General features: G+C 48.0%; 1 protein-coding gene across 1 annotated transcript in view; it reads right to left on the bottom strand.

Moving 5' to 3' along the window:
- Positions 1-4,248: 4,248 nt before the first annotated feature.
- Positions 4,249-23,299, bottom strand: part of LOC129715818 (protein O-GlcNAcase-like) — a gene marked incomplete at its 5' end in the record, with an annotated part of 35,393 nt that continues 16,342 nt past the window's right edge. Inside the window, 7 exon segments of the mRNA XM_055665686.1 lie at positions 4,249-4,428; positions 6,430-6,589; positions 8,508-8,700; positions 10,707-10,798; positions 14,628-14,732; positions 16,104-16,189; positions 22,271-22,327. Of these exon segments, the coding sequence (XP_055521661.1) occupies positions 4,292-4,428; positions 6,430-6,589; positions 8,508-8,700; positions 10,707-10,798; positions 14,628-14,732; positions 16,104-16,189; positions 22,271-22,327 (830 nt within the window).

The following is a 23,299-nucleotide window of genomic DNA, read 5'->3' as shown; positions in this document are numbered from 1 at the left end:
AAGAACTGTTCCAGAGCCGCTGTCTGAAGAAAGCACAGAGAATTGCCAAGGACAAACTGCACCCCCTCCACACACACCTGGATCTCTTGCCATCAGGCAAGAGATATCGAAGCATCAAAGCCCGGACTACGAGGCTGCTAAACAGCTTCCTACCACAGGCTGTGAGGCTGCTAAACAGTCACTCTGCACTCACAGTCACTTGACTTGACTTGACTCTGCGGCTGGCACGGACACTTTAATAACTGGCACTGGCCACTCAAATCAGCGGCCCCGGACATTTTTTTATGATTGGTTTACTGTTTTTAACATTGTGTTTTTTTACCTGATTTTAACTATTTATTCTGTTCCATCAGGGACTGGATTGTTTTTTTTAGTGTTATTATGTGAGAAGTGTTTTAAATTTCATGTGCGAGGCTCCGCTATTCACTGGGAAACGTCTTTTCATTTTGCACTGTACTTGTTGCTTGCAAGATGACAATAAAGGTTGATTGATTGATATAGACGGTGATGTGGAGAGATAAAGAATAATGAATGGAAGATATGGAAAAAAGTCACGATGGTGAAGGAAACAGGGCCATTGTCAGCTGTTTGTTGGGTGAAAATGAGAAGCTGGTGCGACTTGGGTGTGGGAGGGATGGAGAGAGAGGGAGGGAATGCTGGCGCTACCTGAAGTGAGTGAAATCAATATTCATACCACTGGGGTGTGAGCTGCCCAAGTGAAATATGAGGTGCTATTCCTCCAATTTGCGTTTAGCCTCACTCTGCCAATGGAGGAGACTGAGGACAGAAAGGCCGGTGTGGGAATGGGAAGGAGAATCAAACCGGGAGATCAGGTTGGTTCAGGCGGGCTGAGCGAAGGTGTTCCGCAAAAACGATCGCCCAGTCTGCGTTTGGTCTCGCCGATGTATAAGAGCCCACATCTTGAATAATGGATACAGTAGATGAGGTTGGAGGAGGTGCAAGTGAACCTCTGCCTAACCTGGAAGGACTGTCGGGGTCCCTGGACAGAGTCGAGGGAGGAGGTATAGGGATAGGTGTTGCATCTCCTGCGGTTGCGGGGGAAGGTACCTGGGGAGGGTGTGGTTTGGATGGGAAGGGATAAGTTGACCAGGGAGTTGCGGAGGGAACGGTCTCTGCGGAAAGTGGAGGAGATGGGAAAATGTGGCCAGTGGTGGGATCACGTTGGAGGTGGGGAAGATTTTGGAGGAGTATGTGGTGTATGCGATGGCTGATGGGGTGGAAGGTAAGGACTAGGGGGACTCTGTCTCTGTTGCGAGTAGGGGGAGGGGGAGCAAGGGCGGAGCTGCGGGCCACCGAGGAGACACAAGTGAGGGTCTCATCTATGATGGGAGAGGACATCTCGGATGTTCCAGTATGGAACACTTCATCTTGGGCGCAGATGCGGCGTAGACTGAGGAATTGGGAGTAGGGGTGGGAAGAAGTGTACTCGAGACAGTTGTGGGAGTCAGTGGGTTTGCAATAGATATCAGTCAATAGTCTATTTCATGTGATGGAGTGTTTATTTACAATAAAGAACTATATCCATATAGGTTCGCTCATGTTTTACAGTCCGATAATGATTAAATTACGAAGCATTTATTAAATAAGCAATTAACAAACTTATAATGAATAGTTATACATATATACACATAGTAGAGCATCTTTGATCTCCTGCAGTAGATATGGCAATAATGGATGGTAAACACTGGCTAGATCTTTAATATCTGCTTGTAAACATACAATCTATGATGCTAACTTTATATTTTGGAGTATTGTGAGCAGTTTTGGGCCCAATATCTGAGGAAACACTTTTTCACACAGAGTTGGGAGTCTGTGGAATTCTCTGCCTCAGAGGGTGGTGGAGGCAGGTTCTCTGGATGCTTTCAAGAGAGAGCTAGATAGGGCTCTTAAAAATAGCGGAGTCAGGGGATATGAGGAGAAGGCAGGAACGGGGTATTGATTGTGGATGACCAGCCGTGATCACATTGAATGGTGGTGCTGGCTTGAGGGGCCAAATTAACCTACAAACCTGCATGTCTTTGGGATGTGGGAATAAACCGACTCAGTCACAGGGAGAACGTGCAAACTCTGCAAGGGCTGTAAGGCAACAACTCCACCGCTGCCCCACTGCGCCACCTCTGTAAATTGCCCAGGATGTAGGGAGTAGCTGCCCATGTGGGATCAGTGTGAACGGGTGATTTACGGTCTGTGGGCCGCAGGGCCTGTGTCCATGCTGTGTTTATTTGTGGAATTCCCTGCCACAGAGGGCAGTGGAGGCCAAGTCACTGGATGGATTTAAGAGAGAGTTAGATAGAGCTCTAGGGGCTAGTGGAGTCAAGGGATATGGGGAGAAGGCAGGCATGGGTTATTGATTGGGGACGATCAGCCATGATCGCAATGAATGGTGGTGCTGGCTCGAAGGGCCGAATGGCCTCCTCCTGCACCTATTTTCTATGTTGGACTTTAGGCTTTCGAGATACAGCGAGGAAACACACCCTTCGGCCCACCAAGTCCGTGCCGACCTGCGATCCCCCCGCACATTGACACTATCCTAAATACCAGGGACAATTTGCAAGTTTACTGAAGCCAATTAACCCACTAACTTGTGCGTCTTTGGAGAGAGGGAGGAAACCGGAGCACCCGGAGAAAACTGTTGCAGGCCACGGGGAGAACCTACAAACTCCGTACAGAGAGCACCCGTAGTCGGGATCGAACCCGGGTCTCCGGCGCTGTGAGGCAGCGACTCTACCGCCGTGCCGCACGACGTGTCCTGGTCTTTTCTTGCTTCCAGTTCCTTCCCACTACAATCAGTCAGAAGAAGTGGCCCGACCAGAAACGTCATCTATCCATGTTCTCCAGAGATGCTGCCTGACCCGCCGACTTACTCCAGCACTCCGTACTTGTGTTTTCTATGAGTGAACCGGTCAGTCTGCGAACCAGGGTCGGCAGGTGGCGCAGCGGTCGAGTTGCTGCCTCACGGCGCCAGAGAGCCGGGTTCGATCCTGACCTCGGGTGCTGTCTGTACGGAGTTTGTACGTTCTCCCCGTGACCTCCGGGTGCTCCAGTTTCCTCCCGCACTGCAAAGACGCGCAGGTTTGCAGGTTAATTGGCTTGGTATAAATGTAAATTGTCCCTAGTGTGTGTAGGTTAGTGTTAATGTGAGGGGATCGCAGGTCGGCACGGACTCGGTGGGCCGAAGGACCTATTTTCGGCTGCATCTCTGAAACTAGACTTAAAAAAATAACCACCCAAGATAGCCGTGACTTTATCGGTGACCTGATACGTCAGTCAATGATGCCGGCGGTCCCCGAAAATAATCGGCAAGTGGGACAGGCCCTTTAAAGCTCTGATCCATGCAGTGGTCAGCCCACCTAGCCATAGAGGGAGTACAGAGAAGGTTCACCAGACTGATTCCTGGGATGTCAGGACTTTCATATGAAGAAAGACTGGATAGACTCGGCTTGTACTCGCTAGAATTTAGAAGATTGAGGGGCGATCTTATAGAAACTTACAAAATTCTTAAGGGGTTGGACAGGCTAGACGCAGGAAGATTGTTCCCGATGTTGGGGAAGTCCAGGACAAGGGGTCACAGTTTAAGGATAAGAGGGAAGGAAGTCTTTTAGGACCGGGTTGAGAATATTTATTTTCACACAGAGAGTGGTGAATCTGTGGAATTCTCTGCCACAGAAGGTAGTTGAGGCCAGTTCATTGGCTATATTTAAGAGGGAGTTAGATGTGGCCCTTGTGGCTAAAGGGATCAGGGGGCATGGAGAGAAGGCAGGTACGGGATACTGAGTTGGATGATCAGCCATGATCATATTGAATGGCGGTGCAGGCTCGAAGGGCTGAATGGCCTACTCCTGCACCTAATTTCTATGTTTCTATGTTTCCATGCCGATCTGCGATCCCTGTAGGGACAATTTACAACCAAAGCCAATTACCTTGCAAACCTAGACACACAAAACGCTGGAGTAACTCAGCAGGCCAGGCAGCATCTCTGGAGAGAAGGAACAGGTGACGTTTTGGGTCCAGACCCTTCTTCCAACAACGAAAATAAAGTCTGAAGAAGGGTTTTGGCCCTTCACGTTGCCTATTCCCTCCGTAGATGCTGCTGCACCCGCTGAGTTCCTCCAGCATTTTTGTGTACCTTCGATTTTCCAGCATCTGCAGTTCCTTTTTAAACACTAAAATAAAGTCAGTCAGCGGAGAGAGAGAAGAGGGTTGGGGAGAAAGACCAGTTTAGTTGGTGTCAGGGTTGGGCTGGGAAGCCGGGAGTGATCTCGCCGGGGGGTCACAGCAGCCTGCCGAGGATCAGCCCCTGTGGCGTGGACGGCTCTACTCCTGGCAGCTCCAGGAAGCCCAGCCGGAGGTGGAACTCCAGCCCCTTCTTGTCGCTGGTGTTGAGCTCGCAGAACAGGCCCTGGGAACCTGGGGGGGAGAGAAGCAAGAAGCTATTGTCATATACACTGCACCAAAACGGAACAATGGCACACATTATCACTTGCAGCAGCTTGACTGATATGTCAAGTCAAGTCAAGTTGGTTCGTCACATACACATACGAGATGTGCAGTGAAATGAAAAGTGGCAATGCTCGCGGACATTGTGCAAAAAGACAAACAAACACACTACAAAGAGAATGGAACAGAATCATATTGATGTTGGGGAAGTCCAGGACAAGGGGTCACAGCTTAAGGATAAGAGGGAAATCCTTTAAAACCGAGATGAGAAGAACTTTATTCACACAGAGAGTGGTGAATCTCTGGAACTCTCTGCCGCAGAGGGTAGTTGAGGCCAGTTCATTGGCTATATTTAAGAGGGAGTTAGATGTGGCCCTTGTGGCTAAGGGGATCAGGGGGTATGGAGAGAAGGCAGGTACGGGATACTGATTTGGATGATCAGCCATGATCATATTGAAAGTTCTTCTCATCTCGGTTTTAAAGGATTTCCCCCTTATCCTTCAGCTGTGACCCCTTGTCCTGGACTTCCCTAACATCGGGAACAATCTTCCTGCATCTAGCCTGTCCAACCCCTTAAGAATTTTGTAAGTTTCTATAAGATCCCCTCTCAATATCCTAAATTCTAGAGAGTATAAACCAAGTCTATCCAGTCTTTCTTCATAAGACAGTCCTGACATCCCAGGAATCAGTCTGGTGAACCGTCTCTGCACTCCCTCTATGGCAATAATGTCCTTCCTCAGATTTGGAGACCAAAACTTGTACGCAATACTCCAGGTGTGGTCTCACCAAGACCCTGTACAACTGCAGTAGAACCTCCCTGCTCCTATACTCAAATCCTTTTGCAATGAAAGCTAACATACCATTCGCTTTCTTTACTGCCTGCTGCACCTGCATGCCTACCTTCAATGACTGGTGTACCATGACACCCAGGTCTCGCTGCATCTCCCCCTTTCCCAATCGGCCACCATTTAGATAATAGTCTGCTTTCCCGTTTTTGCCACCAAAATGGATAACTTCACATTTATCCACATTATACTGCAGTATAAAGTATCCAGAGAATTGGCCTCCACTGCATTCTGAGGCAGAGAATTCCACAGATTGGATCGAGGGGCCAAATGGCCTACACCTGCACCTATTTTCTATGTTTCAATCAAGTTTCCTCTGCCATTCAATCATGGCTGACCTATCTCTCCCTCTCAACCCCATTCTCCTTCCTTCTCCCCATAACCCCTGACATCCGCACTAATCAAGAATCTATCAATCGCTGCCTTAAAAATATCCATTGACTTGGCCTCCACAGCCTTCTGTGGCAATGAATTCCACATATTCATCACCCTCTGACTAACATAGAAACATAGAAAATAGATACAGAAGGCCATTCGGCCCTTCGAGCCAGCACCGCCATTCATTGTGATCATGGCTGATCATCCCCAATCAATAACCATTGCCTGCCTCCTCCCCATAACTTTGACTCCACTAGCCCCTAGAGCTCTATCTAACTCTCTCTTAAATCCATCTCCACTGCCCTATGTGGCAGGGAATTCCATAAATTCACAACTCTCTGGGTGAAAAAGTTTTTTTCTCACCTCAGTCTTAAATGACCTCCCCTTTATTCTAAGACAAAATAAGTTCTTCCTCATCTCCTTCCTAAAGGAACGTTCTTTAATTCTGAGGCTGTGACCTCTGGTCCTAGACTCTCCCACTAGTGGAAACATCCTCTCCACATCCACTCTATCCAGGCCTTTCACTTTTTGGTAAGTTTCAATGAGGCCCCCCCCCCCCCCCCATCCTTCTAAATCTCCAGTGAGTAGAGGCCCAGTGCAGTTGGACGTTCATGATATGTTAACCCACTCATTCCTGGGATCATTCCTGTTAACCTCCTCTGGACCCCCTCCAGAGCCAGCACATCCTTCCTCGGGTATGGAGCAGCTGAAGGGCAGGACGGGGCAGGGAGATGGCAGATCACTTTACCGTTAGCCTTTAGTGCAGACAGTGCACAGATAACTAAGTTCCACGCTTCACTGGGATCCGCCATCTTGGGATGGACATCCATTTGCATCAGGGAAGGGAAGTGGTAGAGCAACGAGTCGGAGAAACTGGGCGTCTTCCTGTAGAAATACATCGTCAGTTCCTGAAAGAGAAACAAGAGAAAGATGAACTACCCTTGAACATGTCCATAAGTTATAGTAGCGGAATTAGGCCATTTGGCCCATCAAGTCTACTCAGTCATTCAACCATAAGTTCATGTAATAGGAGTAGAATTATGCCATTCGGCCCCATCAAGTCTACTCCGACATTTAATCATGGCTGATCTATCTCTCCCTATTAGCCCAGATTTTGTGAGGTTTGTGTTTATTATTGTCACATGTGCCGAGGTACACAATAGACAATAGACAATCGACAATAGCTGCAGGAGTAGGCCATTCGGCCCTGCGTGCCAGCACCGCCATTCAATGTGATCATGGCTGATCATCCCCAATCAGTACCCCGTTCCTGCCTTCTCCCCATATCCCCTGACTCCGCTATTTTTAAGAGCTCTATCTAGCTCTCTCTTGAAAGCATCCAGAGAACCGGCCTCCACCGCCCTCAGTGGAGGCAGTGAAAAGCTTTTTGCTTTGCATGCTTTCCAATCAGATCAGATATACTATACATGAATGCAATCAAGTCAAAATCCTATGGTCCAAATGCAGGCAGGTGGGACTAGTGTAGATGGGGCATGTTGGCCAGTGTGGGCAAGTTGGGCTAAAGGGCCTGTTCCACGCTGTATCACTCCATGACTCTAACAATATTTAAAAGACATTTAGATAGATAAGTCAAAGTCAAAGTCAGTTTTATTCGTCACATGCACCCGAAGGTGCAGTGAAATGAATTTGCCAGCAGCGATACACTTAAAAAGAACACACAATACACAATAGAATTTAACCCAAACATCCACCACAGCATTCTTCACTGTGGTGGAAAGCAACAAAGTTCAGCTAGTCCACCTCCTTTGTTCACCCGTGGTCGGGGCCATGAACCCTCTGTAGTCGCCACTGCGGACGGCCCGATGTACAGGCCCTCTCGTTGGGATGATCCAAACTCTGACGTCGGGACGGTCGAACACATTCCGCGGCTTGGAGCGCCCGAATCAGCATTTTCTTACCGGAGACCGCGGTTTCAGGCTCCGGATGTTAAGTCCACGCCCCGCCCGTGGCTAGAAGCTCCGTAGACCACAGCCCCATGATGCCAAAGTAACCAGGCCAGCGATCGGAGCACTCCTCTCTGGCGACCCCCGGCAAGGGTTCGCCCACTACGCGATGGAAAAGGCCACACTGTGCCTGTTGCTGAAGCTCTGGGCCCAACACGGTGAAAGGCCGCTCCAATCCAAGCTGTTAGGCCGCGAGGGAGGTGACATGGAAAAAATTGCCTCTCCGTGGAGGAGGTGACCGAAAAACGGTTTCCCTCTTTTTCCCCCCACCAACCCTCACATACGACACACCAAGAGACACATAAACTAACATTAGACACACTAAAACAAACAAAAAAAGTTGAAATAACGAACAGGCTGCTGGCAGGGCAGCTGACTTGCAGCGCCCCCACCGACCAGGTATAGGAATAGGACAGGTTTAGAGAGATACGAGCCAAACGCAGGCAGGTGGGACTAATGTTGATGGGGCATGTTGGTTGGCATGGGCAGGTTGGGTAGAAGGGCCTGCTTCCATGCTGTAACACTCTAAGACTCAGTTGTCCAGAGCTACTCAGTCAACTATAAAGTTCCATTGTGGATCTGTAGAAGGGTCTCGACCTGAAACGTCACCTATTCCTTTTCTCCAGAGATGCTGCCCGACCCGCTGAGTTACTCCAGCGTTTTGTGTGGTGGAAGATTGCAACCTTCACGTGGTCCGGATTGTTTCGACGAATGCAATCAACTCGACGTGCACAAACGGAAGATCAAATAGAACAAGTTGTCCTACAACTTTAGGAGAAGGAGGAGAAGGAGAAGAAGGAGAAGGAGAAGAAGAAATGTCTATCTATAATATTCCATTCCCCAGAACACGCCAAGCCCTCACCTGAGTTGGAGTTAGGATCCTGTGAGGTGCTGGCCTGGAGTATTTCTCCTGCATTGCAGGAAGCCAGGTTACCTCTGCGCCCTTTAGGAATGCCTTGACGTCCAGGGCTCCAGATACGCAGCCACAAACTCCATGCTCATCCTCCAGCACAAAGCAATACCCTGGGCTTAACGTCAGGAAGCGGCCCAGAAACCTAGAGGCAAGAGGCAGGACTGTCATCATCTATCTATATCTATCTATCTATCTATCTATCTATCTATCTCAAAAAGGCTGGCAGTATCATCAAAGACCCACACCATCCTGGCCACACACTCATCTCCCTGCTACCTTCAGGTAGAAGGTACAGGAGCCTGAAGACTGCAACGACCAGGTTCAGGAATAGCTACTTCCCCACAGCCATCAGGCTATTAAACCTGGCTCGGACAAAACTCTGAACATTAATAACCCATTATTTGTTATTTGCACTTTATCAGTTTATTTATTCATGTGAGTATATATTTATATAATGGTGTATGGACACACTGATCTGTTTTGTAGTCAATGCCTACTATGTTCTGTTGTGCTGAAGCAAAGCAAGAATTTCATTGTCCTATCAGGGACACATGACAATAAACTCACTTGAACTTGAACTGGAGAAGCACACCTTGATGTGGGGAGGATGTTTGCACTTGGTGGGAGCGTCTAGGAATAGAGGTCTTAAGAACTCTTAGGACTTGGGGCATGTTGGCATTTTTTTAGGAAGGAGATGAGGAAAAATGTCTTTAGTCAAATGTTGAATCTGTGGAATTCTTTGCCACAGAAGGCTGCGGAGACCAAGCAAGTGGATATTTAAGGCAGAGATAGATAGTTTCTTGATTAGTACGGGTGTCAGAGGTAATGGGGAGAAGGCAGTAGAATGGGGTTAGGAGGGAGAGATAGATCAGCCATGATGAATGGTGGAGTAGCCTTGATGGGCCGAATGGCCTAATTCTGCTCCTATAACCTATCATCATCGGCGGTCACTCTGACGGAAACGAGTATGACTGTCCTCTCCTCTCCATTGGGTCGTCTACTTGTGGGTCTGTAGATGTCAGTAGAGGACGATCCGCGATCCACACACCTTGGTGCAACGCGGGCGGTGGAGACTGGAGGTGGTTGGTAGTCGTCGAGTCCCCTTCTCTCTCCCTCTCTCTCCTTACGGTGCTGTCGCTTTGTCTCTGCCACACGGCATAGTTCGGTTTCGTGACGTGCACCTCCTTCCCGCACGGATTTCCTCCAGGAGCGCCTGTCCAGTGTAATGTGCTCCCAGTTGCTCGATGTGATGTGGAATTTCTTCAGGCTGTTCTTGATGTTGTCCTTGAAGCGTTTCTTTGGCCCGCCGGGGGCTCGCCGACCTTCCTTCACTTGAGAGTACAGGATTTGTTCAGGGAGACGTGTGTTGGACGTGCGGATGACACGGCCAGTCTATCGAAGTTGGTGCTGCATTATTGTGGTGGTGATGCTGGTCGTGTTGGCTTCCTCCAAAACCCTGATGTGTTGGTGTGTTTGTCCTCCCAGCTGATCCTCAGAATCTTTCGTAAGGATCTTTGATGGTATTGTTCCAGGGCACTCGGGTGGCTGCTGTAGGTGGTCCATGACTCGGCTCCATACAACAGGGTGGGGAGGACAACGGCTCTGTGGACCAGCGGTTATGTTTGGGCCTTTACGTCTCGGTAACATAGAAACATAGCAAATAGGTGCAGGAGGAGGCCATTTGGCCCTTCGAGCCAGCACCGCCATTCATTGTGATCATGGCTGATCGTCCCCTATCAATAACCCTTGCCTGCCTTCTCCCCATATCCCTTGACTCCACTAGCCCCTAGAGCTCTATCTAACTCTCTCTTAAATCCATCCAGTGACTTGGCCTCCACTGCCCTCTTGGACTTGAGGATGTCCTTCCTCAAATTAGGAGACCAAAATTGTACACAATACTCCAGATGTGGTCTCACCAGAGCCCTATACAACTGCAGAAGGTAACCTATGACATGAACATGAAATGAAGGGATATGGATTATGTGCAGGGAGATATGAGATGGTCTTGGCACCGTGTTTGGCACAGACATTGTGGGCCATAGGGCCTGGTCTTGTGCTGTGCCGTTCTAGGTTCACGTTACAAAGGACCATCAGGAGGGGTGGGTGGGTTGCCCATCACTGGTGCTAAGGGATCTACTGGGCTCTTACCTGTCTCCGATCAGGTCTGGGTGGCAGTTTTCGTGGTCCTTCTCCCTCGAGGTACAGATGAGACTCTCTGTGCACATGGAATACAGTGCCCTCTGTAATAATAATAATAATAATAAAAATAATAATATATTTTATTGTCATTGCACATAAGCGCGATGAGATTTGGGTATGCAGCTTCCATCCGATGCCATAACATTAATAACTAATTCAATTTGGATTTAGATATCCCGAGTACATGGATTGTAAAAAGAACAGTAAAACAGTTCAACAGACTAAAGTGCAGATGTGTCTGTGCGACGTGACCCTTCCCTAAAAAATTCACATGGGGCAAAGCCAAGGTGATACAGACACACACCACGATGAACAGGAAGTTTTGTATTGTAATTAAGATGGCTAAAGCACAGTGTACGGAAAGTCCTTTAAAAGAGGGGGGTAGGGAGAGGAGGAGAAGGGGGGGGAGGAGGAGTGAGGAGCAGACACAACAGTGGGGAACCATGGCTGAAAATCACCTCTAACAACCTCCACCCCCCTCCCCCAGCCTTCTCCAAACCCCACCCAGGTCTCTGGTGCAGTAATGGGCCAGTCCCACCTAGGCAACTTTTTAGGCGACTGCAGGAGAGTATGTTCGCCGGTGTTTGTCGGGGAGTCACCTTCGTGGTCGCGAGGAGTTCCCGCGTTCTGGGAACTGGTCGCTGCCTCATTACAGTGGCCGTGAATTTTTACAACATGTTGAACAATTAACGGCGACTATAATGAAGCCGCCACGGAGAGTAGCGAGAATTCTCGTGCCGTAGGTGGGTCGCCAGGAGGTCGAAGGTTCTCGGAGGTTCTCGTAGGTTGTAGCCGGTGCTGACCGGTGAACTTCATTGGCTCATTGGGAAAAAAAAGGTAAGCGGTAGTTTTCAGAACCAAGGATAACCGACCGGTAATGTTAAATGTCCGCCGAGCTTCACAGCCGTGTATCTCTGGCTTCTTAAAAGTCATCTCCACTCCTTCTCCCCCCCCCCCCTCTCCCTACCCCCCTCTTTTAAAGGACTTACCGTACACTGTGCTTTAGCCATCTTAATTACAGCGCCAACCTTCCTGTTCATCGCAGTGCGTGTCTGTATCACCTCGGCTTTGCCCCGTGTGAATCTTTTAGGCAGGGCAAGCGGGGGGGAGCGCTGTCTAAAAAATTCACATGGGCTGGTGAAGGAAGTGATGTGTGTGTGTGTTCCACTCTGACAGTCGCCATTCCAGTTCCCAGTTTTTCAGGTGACTGCCAGCAACTTGACGGTCGCTGGCAGTCCGCTGAAAAATCTCCCAAGTGGGACAGGCCGATAAGGCAGCAACTCTACCAATGCACCACCGTGCCACCCCAATGCTGGAAGCTCCCAATAGCCCGGCAGTAACTGTGGAAAGATGAACAATCAACACTTCACAGCGGTAGAGTTGCTGCCTCACAGCACCAGAGACCCGGGTTCGATTGCGACTACGGAGTTTGTGCGATCTCCCCGTGATCGTGTGGGTTTTTCCCGGTTTCCTCCCATCCTCCAAAGATGTACAGGTTTATAGGTTAATCGGCTTCGGTAAAAATCATAAATTGTCCCAAGTGTGTGTGTAGGATAGTGCTAGAGTGATCTCTTGGCAGCGTGGACTCAGTGGACAAAGGGAACCTGTTTCAGCGCTGTATCTCTAGACTAAACTAATCTAAATCCAATCAAGTCAAACTTAAGTACGCTAGGTAGAGCAAAGGGGAAGATACAGAGTGCAGAATATAGTTCTCAGCATTGTAGCACACCAGTTCCACAGACAATGTCCAATGTCCTCTATACTGTCCCATCACTGTCTATACTGTCCGATGCAGGGAGCATTGTCCCTCTGGACTGTGCAGTTTAAGCCCCTTGTACATTGTCCCATTAAATGTAGTCGTGGAGTCATAGAGTGATACAGCCTGGAAACAGGTCCCTCAGCCCAACTTGCCCACACCGGCCAACATGTCCCATCTACACTAGTCCCACCTGCCTGCGTTTGGCCCATATCCCTCTAAACCTGTCCAATCCATGTTCCTGTCTGAATATTTCTCAAACAGTCCCTGCCACAACTACCTCCTCCGGCAGCTCGTTCCATACACCCACCACCTTTTGTGAAAAGGTTCTTCACGTTCCTATTAAATCTTTTCCCCCTCAGCTTAAACCAATGCCCTCTGGTTCTCGATTTCCTAGGCAAGAGACTCTGTGCGCCTACCCGATCTATTCTGTAGATTTGTTACTTCTTACTAACCAATTGTAGTGCTTGTTAGTAGAATCTCCGCCTACTATGCGGTTTATATTATCAGAAGTCTGCTTAAGTAATTCAGTCTGCTAGTTACTGTACACCATGCAAATGGATGCTGTGAGTTAACTTTAATAAACATGTGTTGTACCTTGACACGCGTACGACTCATCTCCTAATTTGAGGAAGGACATCCTTGTGATTGAGGCAGTGCAGCGTAGGTTCACGAGATTGATCCCTGGGATGGCGGGACTGTCATATGAGGAAAGATTGAAAAGACTAGGCTTGTATTCACTGGAGTTTAGAAGAATGAGGGGGATCTCATAGAAACATATAAAATTATAAAAGGGCATGACAAGCTAGATGCAGGAAAAACGTTCCCAATGTTGGGCGAGTCCAGAACCAGGGGCCACAGTCTTAGAATAAAGGGGAGTTCATTTAAGATTAAGGTGAGAAAAAAAATTTCACCCAGATAGTTGTGAATTTATGGAATTCTCTGCCACAGAGGGCAGTGGAGGCCAAATCACTGGGTGGGTTTAAGAGAGAGTTAGATAGAGCTCTAGGGGCTAGTGGAGTCAAGGGATATGGGGAGAAGGCAGGCACGGGTTATTGATAGGGGACGATCAGCCATGATCACAATGAATGGCGGTGCTGGCACAAAGGGCCGAATGGACTACTCCTGCACCTATTTTCTATGTATCAATGTTTCTATTACATATTCCTCTCATGATTTTATACACTTCTATAAGATCACCCCTCATCCTCCAGCGCTCCAGGGAATAGAGGAGTTACTCAAGGAACAAGGAACGAGATGAAACTGTGTGGGTTGCCTGCCCACTTTCTTTGCCAGCAAAGCCAGCAGCATCATCAAGGACCCGTCGCATCCCGGCCACTCCCTCTTCTTCCCTCTCCCATCGGGCAAGAGGTACAGAAGTGTGAAAACGCACACCTCCAGATTCAGGGACAATTTCTTCCCAGCTGTTATCAGGCAACTGAACCATCCTACCACAACCAGAGAGCAGTGCTGAACTACTATCTACCTCATTGGTGACCCTCGGACTATCCTTGATCGGACTTTGCTGGCTTTAACTTGCACTAAACCTTCCCTTATCATGTTATTCCCTCATCATGTATCTACAGTACACACTGTAAATGGGTCGATGCTCTATTCCTTGGAGCTCAGGAGGATGAGGGGTGATCTTATAGAGGTGTACAAAATCACGAGAGCAATTGATCGAGTAGATACACAGAGTCTCTTACCCAGAATAGGGTAATCGAGGACCACGGGACATAGGTTCAAGGTGAAGTAGAAAAGATTTAATAGGAATCCGAGGGGTAACTTTTTCACACAAAGGGTGGTGGATGTATGGAACAAGCTGCCAGAGGAGGTAGTTGAGGCTGGGACTATCCAATCGTTTAAGAAACTGTTGGACAGGTACATGGATAGGACATGGAGGGATATGGACCAAACGCAGGCAGGTGGGACTAGTGTAGCTGGGACATTGTTGGCCAGTGTGGGCAAGTTGGGCCAAAGGGCCTGTTTCCACACTGTATCTCTCGATGACACTATGACTATGACTCTACGTAGAGTCTTTCCGCTGACTGGTTAGCACGCAACACAAGCTTTTCACTGTCCAGTGCTCCAGAGCACTGCTTTTAACCAAATACCTTGTCCCTCTGTTCGAAGGGCCTGACGCTGTATGCTTTCACTGTGGGAAAGATTGGAGGAGGCTGGTTGAAGAGTTCGCTGCTGCTTGTGATCGGAAGCATCATCTGGAACAAGAGGAATGGAAATCATTACCAAAATCACAGAACAGAACGGTGGCACGGTGGCGCAGCGGTAGAGTCGCTACCTCACAGCGCCAAAAACCCGGGTACTATCCCGTCCACGGGTGCTGTCTGTACGCTCTTCCCATGACCTGCGTGGGTTTTCTCCGGGTGCGCCGGTTTCCTCCCACACTCCAAAGACGTGCAGGTTTGTAGGTTAATTTCTGTAGATTTGGTTATAATTGTAAATTGTCCCTAGTGTGTGTAGGATAGTGCTAGTGTGCGGGGTGATCGCTGGTCGGCGTGGACACGGTGGGCTGAAACGCCTGTTCCCGCGCAGTATCTTTAAACTAAACTAAGCATGGAAACTGGCTCAACTCGTGGATGCCGATCAAGATGCCCCATGTACACTCATCCCGCCTGCCCCCATTTGGCCCATATATTAGTCATAGTCATGTACAGCACTTTGTTGCAACTGTGGTTGTTTTTAAAGTGCTCTATAAATAAAGTTATTATAGTTATTATATTATAGATTCAAACAGCATGGAAGCAGGCACTGTCGGAGCCAGTTATGTTTACTGTTGGGATATTGTACTATTTTGTCTAGATATATCTTGCAGTATTATTTTTTTACACTTGGGGGCGGTCATTAGAAGCACAAGGGGGCGTATATATATATATACATAGGGGACATGAGAGGCAGACCAGGCACGGGAGGGAGAGCATACAGTTTTCAGCCAGCTGGGGAGAACAGCCAGCTACAATTTGTATGCAGAATAAAGAAAACCTGGAACGTTCATCTCTTTATTTGTACAGCTACTTCAATAAAGAACTGGAAATAAAGAACTGGAAATAACGAATGGAAAATCTGTTCCATTCGGTCTGCGTCAGATCACACCTACCTTCATGGCAACGGAAACGAGGACACTGGTAAAGTTGGAAATTTGCCATTACAGGCACTTAGGCCCAGTTAGCCCATGCCGATCAAGGTGCCCCATATATAAGTCCTCTAAGTTTCGTTTAGTTTAGAGAGACAGAGCGGAAACAAGGCCTTCGGCCCACCGAGTCCTCGCCGACCGTCGATCCCCACACACTAACCCAATCCTACACACACCAGGGACAATTTACAATCATTACCGAAGCCAATTACAAACCTGTACGTCTTTGGAATGCGGGAGCGCCTGAGAAAAACCTACGCAGCTCACGGGGAGAACGTGCAATCTCCACACAGACAGCACCCGTAGTCAAGATCGAACTCGGGTTTCTGGAGCTGCAAGGAAGCAACTCTACCACTGCGCCACCGTGCCGCACGGCCCTTCTTAGGGAAGGAAGAAAGAGGGGAGGGTTTGTGCTGTATTAATGCGGTGAAGAGGTTACCTGAAACTCTCCCACAAGCCCTCCTCTGTAAATCCAGGGCTCTCCCTCTGTAGCCGACACGTGACCGGCACTGTTGGTACGGCACCCTGTGGAAGAACCACAGATCACAGGCTTCATTAAACTCTGCAGATGAAAGAAACCTACAACAAACTGCACCGGAAAAGCAAAACGCTGCAGATGTAGGAAACCTGAAATAAAAACAGACAGTACGACAAAGTCCCAGCAGGTTCAGAGGAACATAGACCAGTACGGTAGGCGGCGCGACTCTCGTCAGCAGCGGCCTCTGCAGCCCGTCTGCGTTTTTATTATTTTCTGTCTATGTTTTTATGTAGTTTTTGTTATTTTTTGTTGGGGTGTGTGTGTGTGGGGGGGGGGGGGGGGGGGTAACTTTTAATCTCTCCCTGCACGGGAGACCCGACCTTTTCTTTGTCGGGTCTCCGTTGTCGTTGCGGCTGCAACGAGGAGCGGCCTCCAACAGGAGAAGACCGGGGGCTCTGGTGCCGACGACTCATCTCACCGTCGCGGAGAAACATAGAAACATAGAAACATAGAAAGTAGGTGCGAGAGCAGACCACCAGGTCCATCGAGCCCGCACCGCCATTCGCTCATGGCTGAACACTAAACAGACACACTTACCCACAAACAGTAGACACAAGATGCAGAACACAAGACACTACCCTCCCCTTTATACCGCTATCACCCCTCTCCACCCCAAGAACCTCGTGATCTCCTGGGGGAGGCAAAAAACCGGATAAAAACCCAGGTCCAATTCGGGAAAAAAAATCCGGGAAATTCCTCTCCGACCCCAATCTAGGCGATCGACACTTGTCCAGGAGATCACTCAGGTCTTACTATACTAACCATACCTAGGTCCATATCCCTGCCCTCTCCCCGTAGCCCCTTATCCCCTTGGCAGCTAAAAAACCATCTATTTTAGTCTTAAATATATTTAAAGTTTCTGCTTCCACTGCTCCCTGGGGCAGTGAATTCCATAAATTAACCACCCTCTGGGTGAAGAAGTTCTTCCTCATCTCAGTTTTAAAAGAGCCCCCCCTTATTCTGCAACTATGTCCCCTAGTTCTAGTTTCCCCGATCATTGGGAACATCCTCGGTGCATCCACCCGATCAAGGCCCCTCACGATCTTATATGTTTCAATGAGATCGCCTCTCATTCTTCTAAACTCCAAAGAGTAGAGTTCCAGCCTACTTAACCTTTCCTCATATGTCAATCCCCTCATTGCAGGAATTAATCTTGTAAACCTTCGCTGCACTGCCTCCAGGGCTAGTACATCCTTTCTTAAGTATGGACCCCAGAACTGTACACAGTATTCCAAATGTGGTCTCACTAATACTGTGTACAGCTGCAGCAAGACCTCCGTGTTTTTATACTCAATCCCCCTAGCAATAAAGGCCAAAACTCCATTGGCCTTCCTGATTGCTTGCTGCACCTGCATACTAACTTTCAGTGATTCATGTACTAATACCCCTAGATCCCTTTGCGTTGCATTACAACGCAGCTCCTCCTCATTTAGAAAATAACTTGCCCTATCATTTTTTTTTCCCAAAGTGAATGACTTCACATTTATTAGTATTAAATTTCATCTGCCAAGTTGTTGCCCACTCACCTAGCTTATCTATATCCTTTTGCAGACTCTTCCTATCCTCCTCATCCCCTACTTTTCCTCCCATTTTTGTATCGTCCGCAAATTTTGATATATTACACTTGGTTCCCTCCTCCAAATCATTTATATAAATTGTGAACAACTGGGGTCCCAGCACCGACCCTTGCGGAACCCCGCTAGTTACCGGTTGCCATCCCGAGTATGAACCATTTATCCCCACTCTCTGCTTCCTATTTGTTAGCCAATCCTCTACCCATGCTAATATATTACCCCCAATCCCATAATTTTTTATTTTTTAGCAATAGTCTCTTATGTGGCACCTTGTCAAAAGCCTTTTGGAAGTCCAAGTATACCACATCCACCGGTTCCCCTTTATCCACCCGGGTTGTTACTTCCTCAAAGAATTCGAGCAGATTCGTTAAACAGGACTTCCCCTTCACAAAACCATGTTGGTTCTGTCCGATGAAGTCATGTTTATCCAAGTGCCCCGTTAGTGTTTCTTTAATAATTGTCTCTAACATTTTACCCACCACCGATGTTAGACTAACCGGTCTATAGTTACCCGCCTTCTGTTTACTTCCTTTTTTAAATATAGGTGTTACATTGGCCATTTTCCAATCCACTGGGACCGTTCCTGCCTCCAGGGAGTTTTGGAAAATTATCACCAATGCATCCACAATCCCCACCGCTATCTCCCTCAAGACCCTTGGATGTAATCCATCAGGCCCAGGGGATTTATCCTCCTTCAGTCTCATTAATTTCCCTAATACCACCTCCTTGGTGATCTTAATAGTATTTAGCTCCTCCATTCCCACCGCCCCCTGTTTATCCAGCGTTGGAATATTTTTTGTGTCTTCTATGGTGAAGACTGATACAAAATACTCGTTTAATGCCTTTGCCATTTCCATGTTCCCCACCAACAACTCACCAGTCTCACCCTCCAATGGACCAACGTTCACCTTAGCCACCCTTTTTCTTTTTATATAGCTATAAAAACTCTTACTATTAGTTTTTATGTTGTTCGCTAAATTCCTTTCATAGTCTATTTTCCCCGTCTTAATTAATCTCTTAGTTATTTTTTGCTGACCTTTAAATGCTTCCCAATCCTCTACCCTCCCACTATCTCTGGCTACCTTATATGCCCTTGCCTTCAGCCGAATACTATCCTTTATAGTTTTACTGAGCCATGGCTGACTGTTCTTACCCTTACCCCTTTTTTTCTTCATAGGAATAAATTTTTCTTGAAGGTTATACAGTATACCCTTAAACGTACACCACTGCTCATGTACCGTCTTATTCTTGAGTCTGCTATCCCAGTCAACTTTGATCAGCTCAGTCCTCATACCTTCATAATCCCCCTTATTTAGACTAAGCACCCTAGCCTGAGTTTCAACCTGCTCCCCTTCTATTTGAATATGGAATTCGACCATATTGTGGTCACTTGTTCCCAACGAGTCCCTAACTATGACATTTTTAATTAATCCTGCTTCATTACACAGGACCAGATCCAAGATTGCCTCCCCCCTTGTCGGTTCTGTGACATACTGTTCTAGGAACCCGTCTCTAATACATTCTATAAACTCTTCCTCTAGTCTACCCTGCCCAGTTTGGTTTGCCCAATTAATATGAAAATTGAAGTCCCCCATGATTACAGCAGTTCCCTTTTTACATGCGTCAACTATTTGCAGATTTATGTTCTGACTAACAGCGTCACAGCTATTTGGAGGTCTATAAATTACACCCACTAGTGTTTTTTTCCCCTTATTATTCTCTATCTGTACCCAAGCTGTTTCACTATCCTGATCCTTCAACGCAATATCCTTCCTCTCTATTGCCGTTATTCCCTCCCTTATTAAAAGGGCCACCCCTCCTCCCTTTCTTTCCTGTCTATCTTTCCTAATTGTCGAGTACCCCTCTATATTTAACTCCCAGTCCTGATCCCCTTGCAGCCATGTCTCCGTAATGGCCACGATATCATAACTATATATACTTAATTGCACCGTTAATTCATTTATCTTATTACGAATACTCCGTGCATTTAGATAAAGCACTTTCAGATGATTTTTACTACCCTTCCTTTCCGTTTTTGCCCCTTTTACATCTAAAGCTTTATCTTCACACATTCTGTCTCCTGTCACATTTTGACTTTCCGCTTCCCCACTGATACCCTGCTCTATTTCCTCTACCCCTGCCGTTATTACCCCCCTTGATACCTCCCCCCCGCTACTTAGTTTAAAGACCTCTCTACTGCCCTAGTTATATGATTTGCCAGGACCCCAGTCCCAGCACTGTTCAGGTGAAGTCCGTCCTTACAGAACAGATCCCCCCTGTCCCAGTACTGGTGCCAGTGGCCCAAGAAACCAAACCCATTATTCCCACACCAGTCTTTGAGCCACGCATTTAGCTTCTTAATTTTACGTATCCTCGCCGATTTGGCCCGTGGCTCAGGTAGCAATCCGGAGATCAGTACCCTCGAGGTTCTGCTTTTTAATTTATTCCCTAACTGCTCAAACTCCTTCAGCAGATCCTCCTTCCTCGTCCTTCCTATGTCATTGGTCCCCACATGGACCACGACCACTGGATCCTCCCCCTCCCACTGCAAATTTCTCTCCAGCATCGCAGAGATATCCTTAACCCTAGCACCGGGTAGGCAACACAGCCTTCGGGGACATGTTCTGCTGGCCGCAGAGAACCCTATCTACCCCCCGAATAATACTATCCCCTATCACTACGGCATTTCTTCTAACTCCCCCCTCTTGAATGGCCTCCTGATCCACGGTGCTGCAGCCAGGTTGCTCATCCCTCCCACAGCCCCTGATCCCGTCCTTACATTGAGTAAGAGCCTCGGTCATGCTCGTCAGGGACAAGGGCTGTGGCTCCTGCCGCATCTCCTCCTGGTTCCCCCTACCTGCCTCGCTTATGGCCACACCTTCCTTTCCTTGCTCACTGCCTACTGAATTAGTTAAACTGGTCGGTGTGACCATCCCCTGGCACAAAACATCCAGGTAATACTCCCCCTCCCTGATGTACCGCAGCGTATGAAGTTGGGTCTCCAGCTCATCAATGCGGAGCTGGAGTTCCTCTAGCCTCAAACACTTACTGCAGCTGTAGGGATCTTCTACATCAATGGTGTCGACAAATTCCCACATCTCGCAGTATTGGCACATCTCCTGACCGCCCATCTTATATAAGTAATTAACTGGTCCTATTTAAGAATCCCCTACTGTATTGATACACCCCTTATTTATATAATCCTACCTCCTATAAATGGGAAAGTACTCACCCCAGCCGTAAATTACCTACTGGTTTGGCTGTCTAGTGGTAATTCCGTCCGCTCTTCCTGTCTGGTCCACTGCTCCCTTGCAGTGCGTGGCAAACCTCTTTGCCTCTCCCAGAATCCTTAGCCTCTCAAGCGTATTGCGTGGTCTCCTCTCCGAAGACTCTCGAGCCAAAGACTCACACTTTTCTCACAGGGCACTTCCCTCACTAGGCCGCTCACTCACTGCCGCTCGCAAAGAGCTGTCCTGCTTAAATTGACTGATAAATTGCCTATTTACACAGCCAATTCCTCAGTTTTCAACTGTTTTCACCCCTCTCCTCACACTTGGGCTAGAGCCAATCAGTGGTATCTCTAGCTAATCTGTTGCTGCTGTTGCTCCTCCCAAATCTACAGCAGTACTGGCAGAAAAGGCGAAGTGCAACGGGGTCTTGGGGTCCTTGTACATCAGTCGATGAAAGTAAGCATGCAGGTACAGCAGGCAGTGAAGAAAGCGAATGGCATGTTGGCCTTTATAACAAGACGAGTTGAGTAGAGGAGCAAAGAGGTCCTTCTGCAGTTGTCCAGAGCCCTAGTGAGTCCACACCTGGAGTATTGTGTGCAGTTTTGGTCCCCTAATTTGAGGAAGGACATTCTTGCTATTGAGGGAGTGCAGCGTTGGTTTACAAGGTTAATTCCCGGGATGGCGGGACTATCATATGCTGAGAGAATGGAGCAGCTGGGCTTGTACACTCTGGAGTTTAGAAGGATGAGAGGGCATCTCATTGAAACATATAAGATTGTTAAGGTCTTGGACACGCTAGAGGCAGGAAACATGTTCCCGATGTTAGGGGAGTCCAGAACCAGGGGCCACAGTTTAAGAATAAGGAGTAAGCCATTTAGAACGGAGACAAGTAAACGCTTTTTCTCACAGAGAGTGGTGAGTCTGTGGAATTTGCTGCCTCAGGTGGAGGCAGGTTCTCTGGATGCTTTCAATGGAGAGCTAGATAGGGCTCTTAAAAATAGCGGAGTCAGGGGATATGGGGAGAAGGCAGGAACGGGGTACTGATTGGGGATGATCAGCCATGATCACATTGAATGGCGGTGCTGGCTCGAAGTGCCAAATGGCCTCCTCCTGCACCTATTGCCTATTGTCTATTGTGTGTAGGATAGGGTCAATGTGCGGGGATCGCTAGTCGGTGTTGACTCGGTGGGCCGAAGGGCCCATTTCCGCACTGTATCGCTAAACTATACTAAACATGGTCTGAGATCTGAACAATAATACTCACATTGGAAGCACTGCATCCAGGAGTGGAAGGAATAGGTGCTCTTCTCAATTCGTCCATCTGAGGAAAAGGAGTCAATGGTCAACAAGAGTTTGTTATGGCCGGGGAAATTATCAGAGTAAATTTCATCACCAGCGCAAAGGTTTGATTCATTGATTGAAAAATACAGCCTAGAAATAGGCCCTTCGGCCCGCCGAGTCGACGCTAACCGTCGATCACCCATTCACACAAGTTCTGTATGTATGAAGGAACTGCAGATGCTGGTTTAAATCGAAGATAGACACAAAATGCTGGAGTAACTCAACGGGACAGGCAGCATCTCTGGGGTGAAGGAATAGGTAACGTTTCGGGTCGAGACCCATCTTCAGACTGATCTGTCTTCTTCAGTCTGAAGAAGGGTCTCGACCCGAAACGTCACCTATTCCTTCTCTCCAGAGATGCTGCCTGTCCTGCTGAGTAACTCCAGCATTGTGTGTCACACCAGTTGTAGATTAGCCCACTTTCTCATCAACTCCCTACACACCATTCAGAGGCCTGAACCCTGCAGCTTATCTTTGATTGCCGATGAATGTTAACATGGTGGTCAGTGCTCATCCTCCCGGTGGCCTGTGTCACCTCACCTCACCTGATGGTTTAGTTTAGTTTAGTTCATAGATACAGAATGGAAACAGGCCCTTCGGCCCATCGAGTCCATGAAGGACATCAATCACCCGTTCGCTACTTGTATCCACTCCCCAAACATTCGAGGAAATTTACAGAGAGCCAATTAACCTACAAACCCGCAGGTCTTTGAGATGTGGGTATAAACCGGAGACCTCGAGGAGACCCACGTGGTCACACTCTGCTTTACGCCTCTATGACTCTCTGTCCACTCCAAACTTCTAACTTAACATAGTAACATAGACAATAGGTGCAGGAGTAGGCCATTCGGCCCTTCGAGCCTACACCACCATTCAATATGATCATGGCTGATCATCCAACTCAGTATCCTGTACCTGTCTTTTCTCCATACCCCCTGATCCCTTTAGCCAC

The sequence above is a fragment of the Leucoraja erinacea genome, unplaced genomic scaffold (genome assembly GCF_028641065.1).
Source record: "Leucoraja erinacea ecotype New England unplaced genomic scaffold, Leri_hhj_1 Leri_142S, whole genome shotgun sequence".
NCBI classification, from domain to species: domain Eukaryota; kingdom Metazoa; phylum Chordata; class Chondrichthyes; order Rajiformes; family Rajidae; genus Leucoraja; species Leucoraja erinaceus.
Note: the sequence above shows the minus strand (reverse complement) of the source record. Positions and strands in the feature narration are given on the sequence as shown.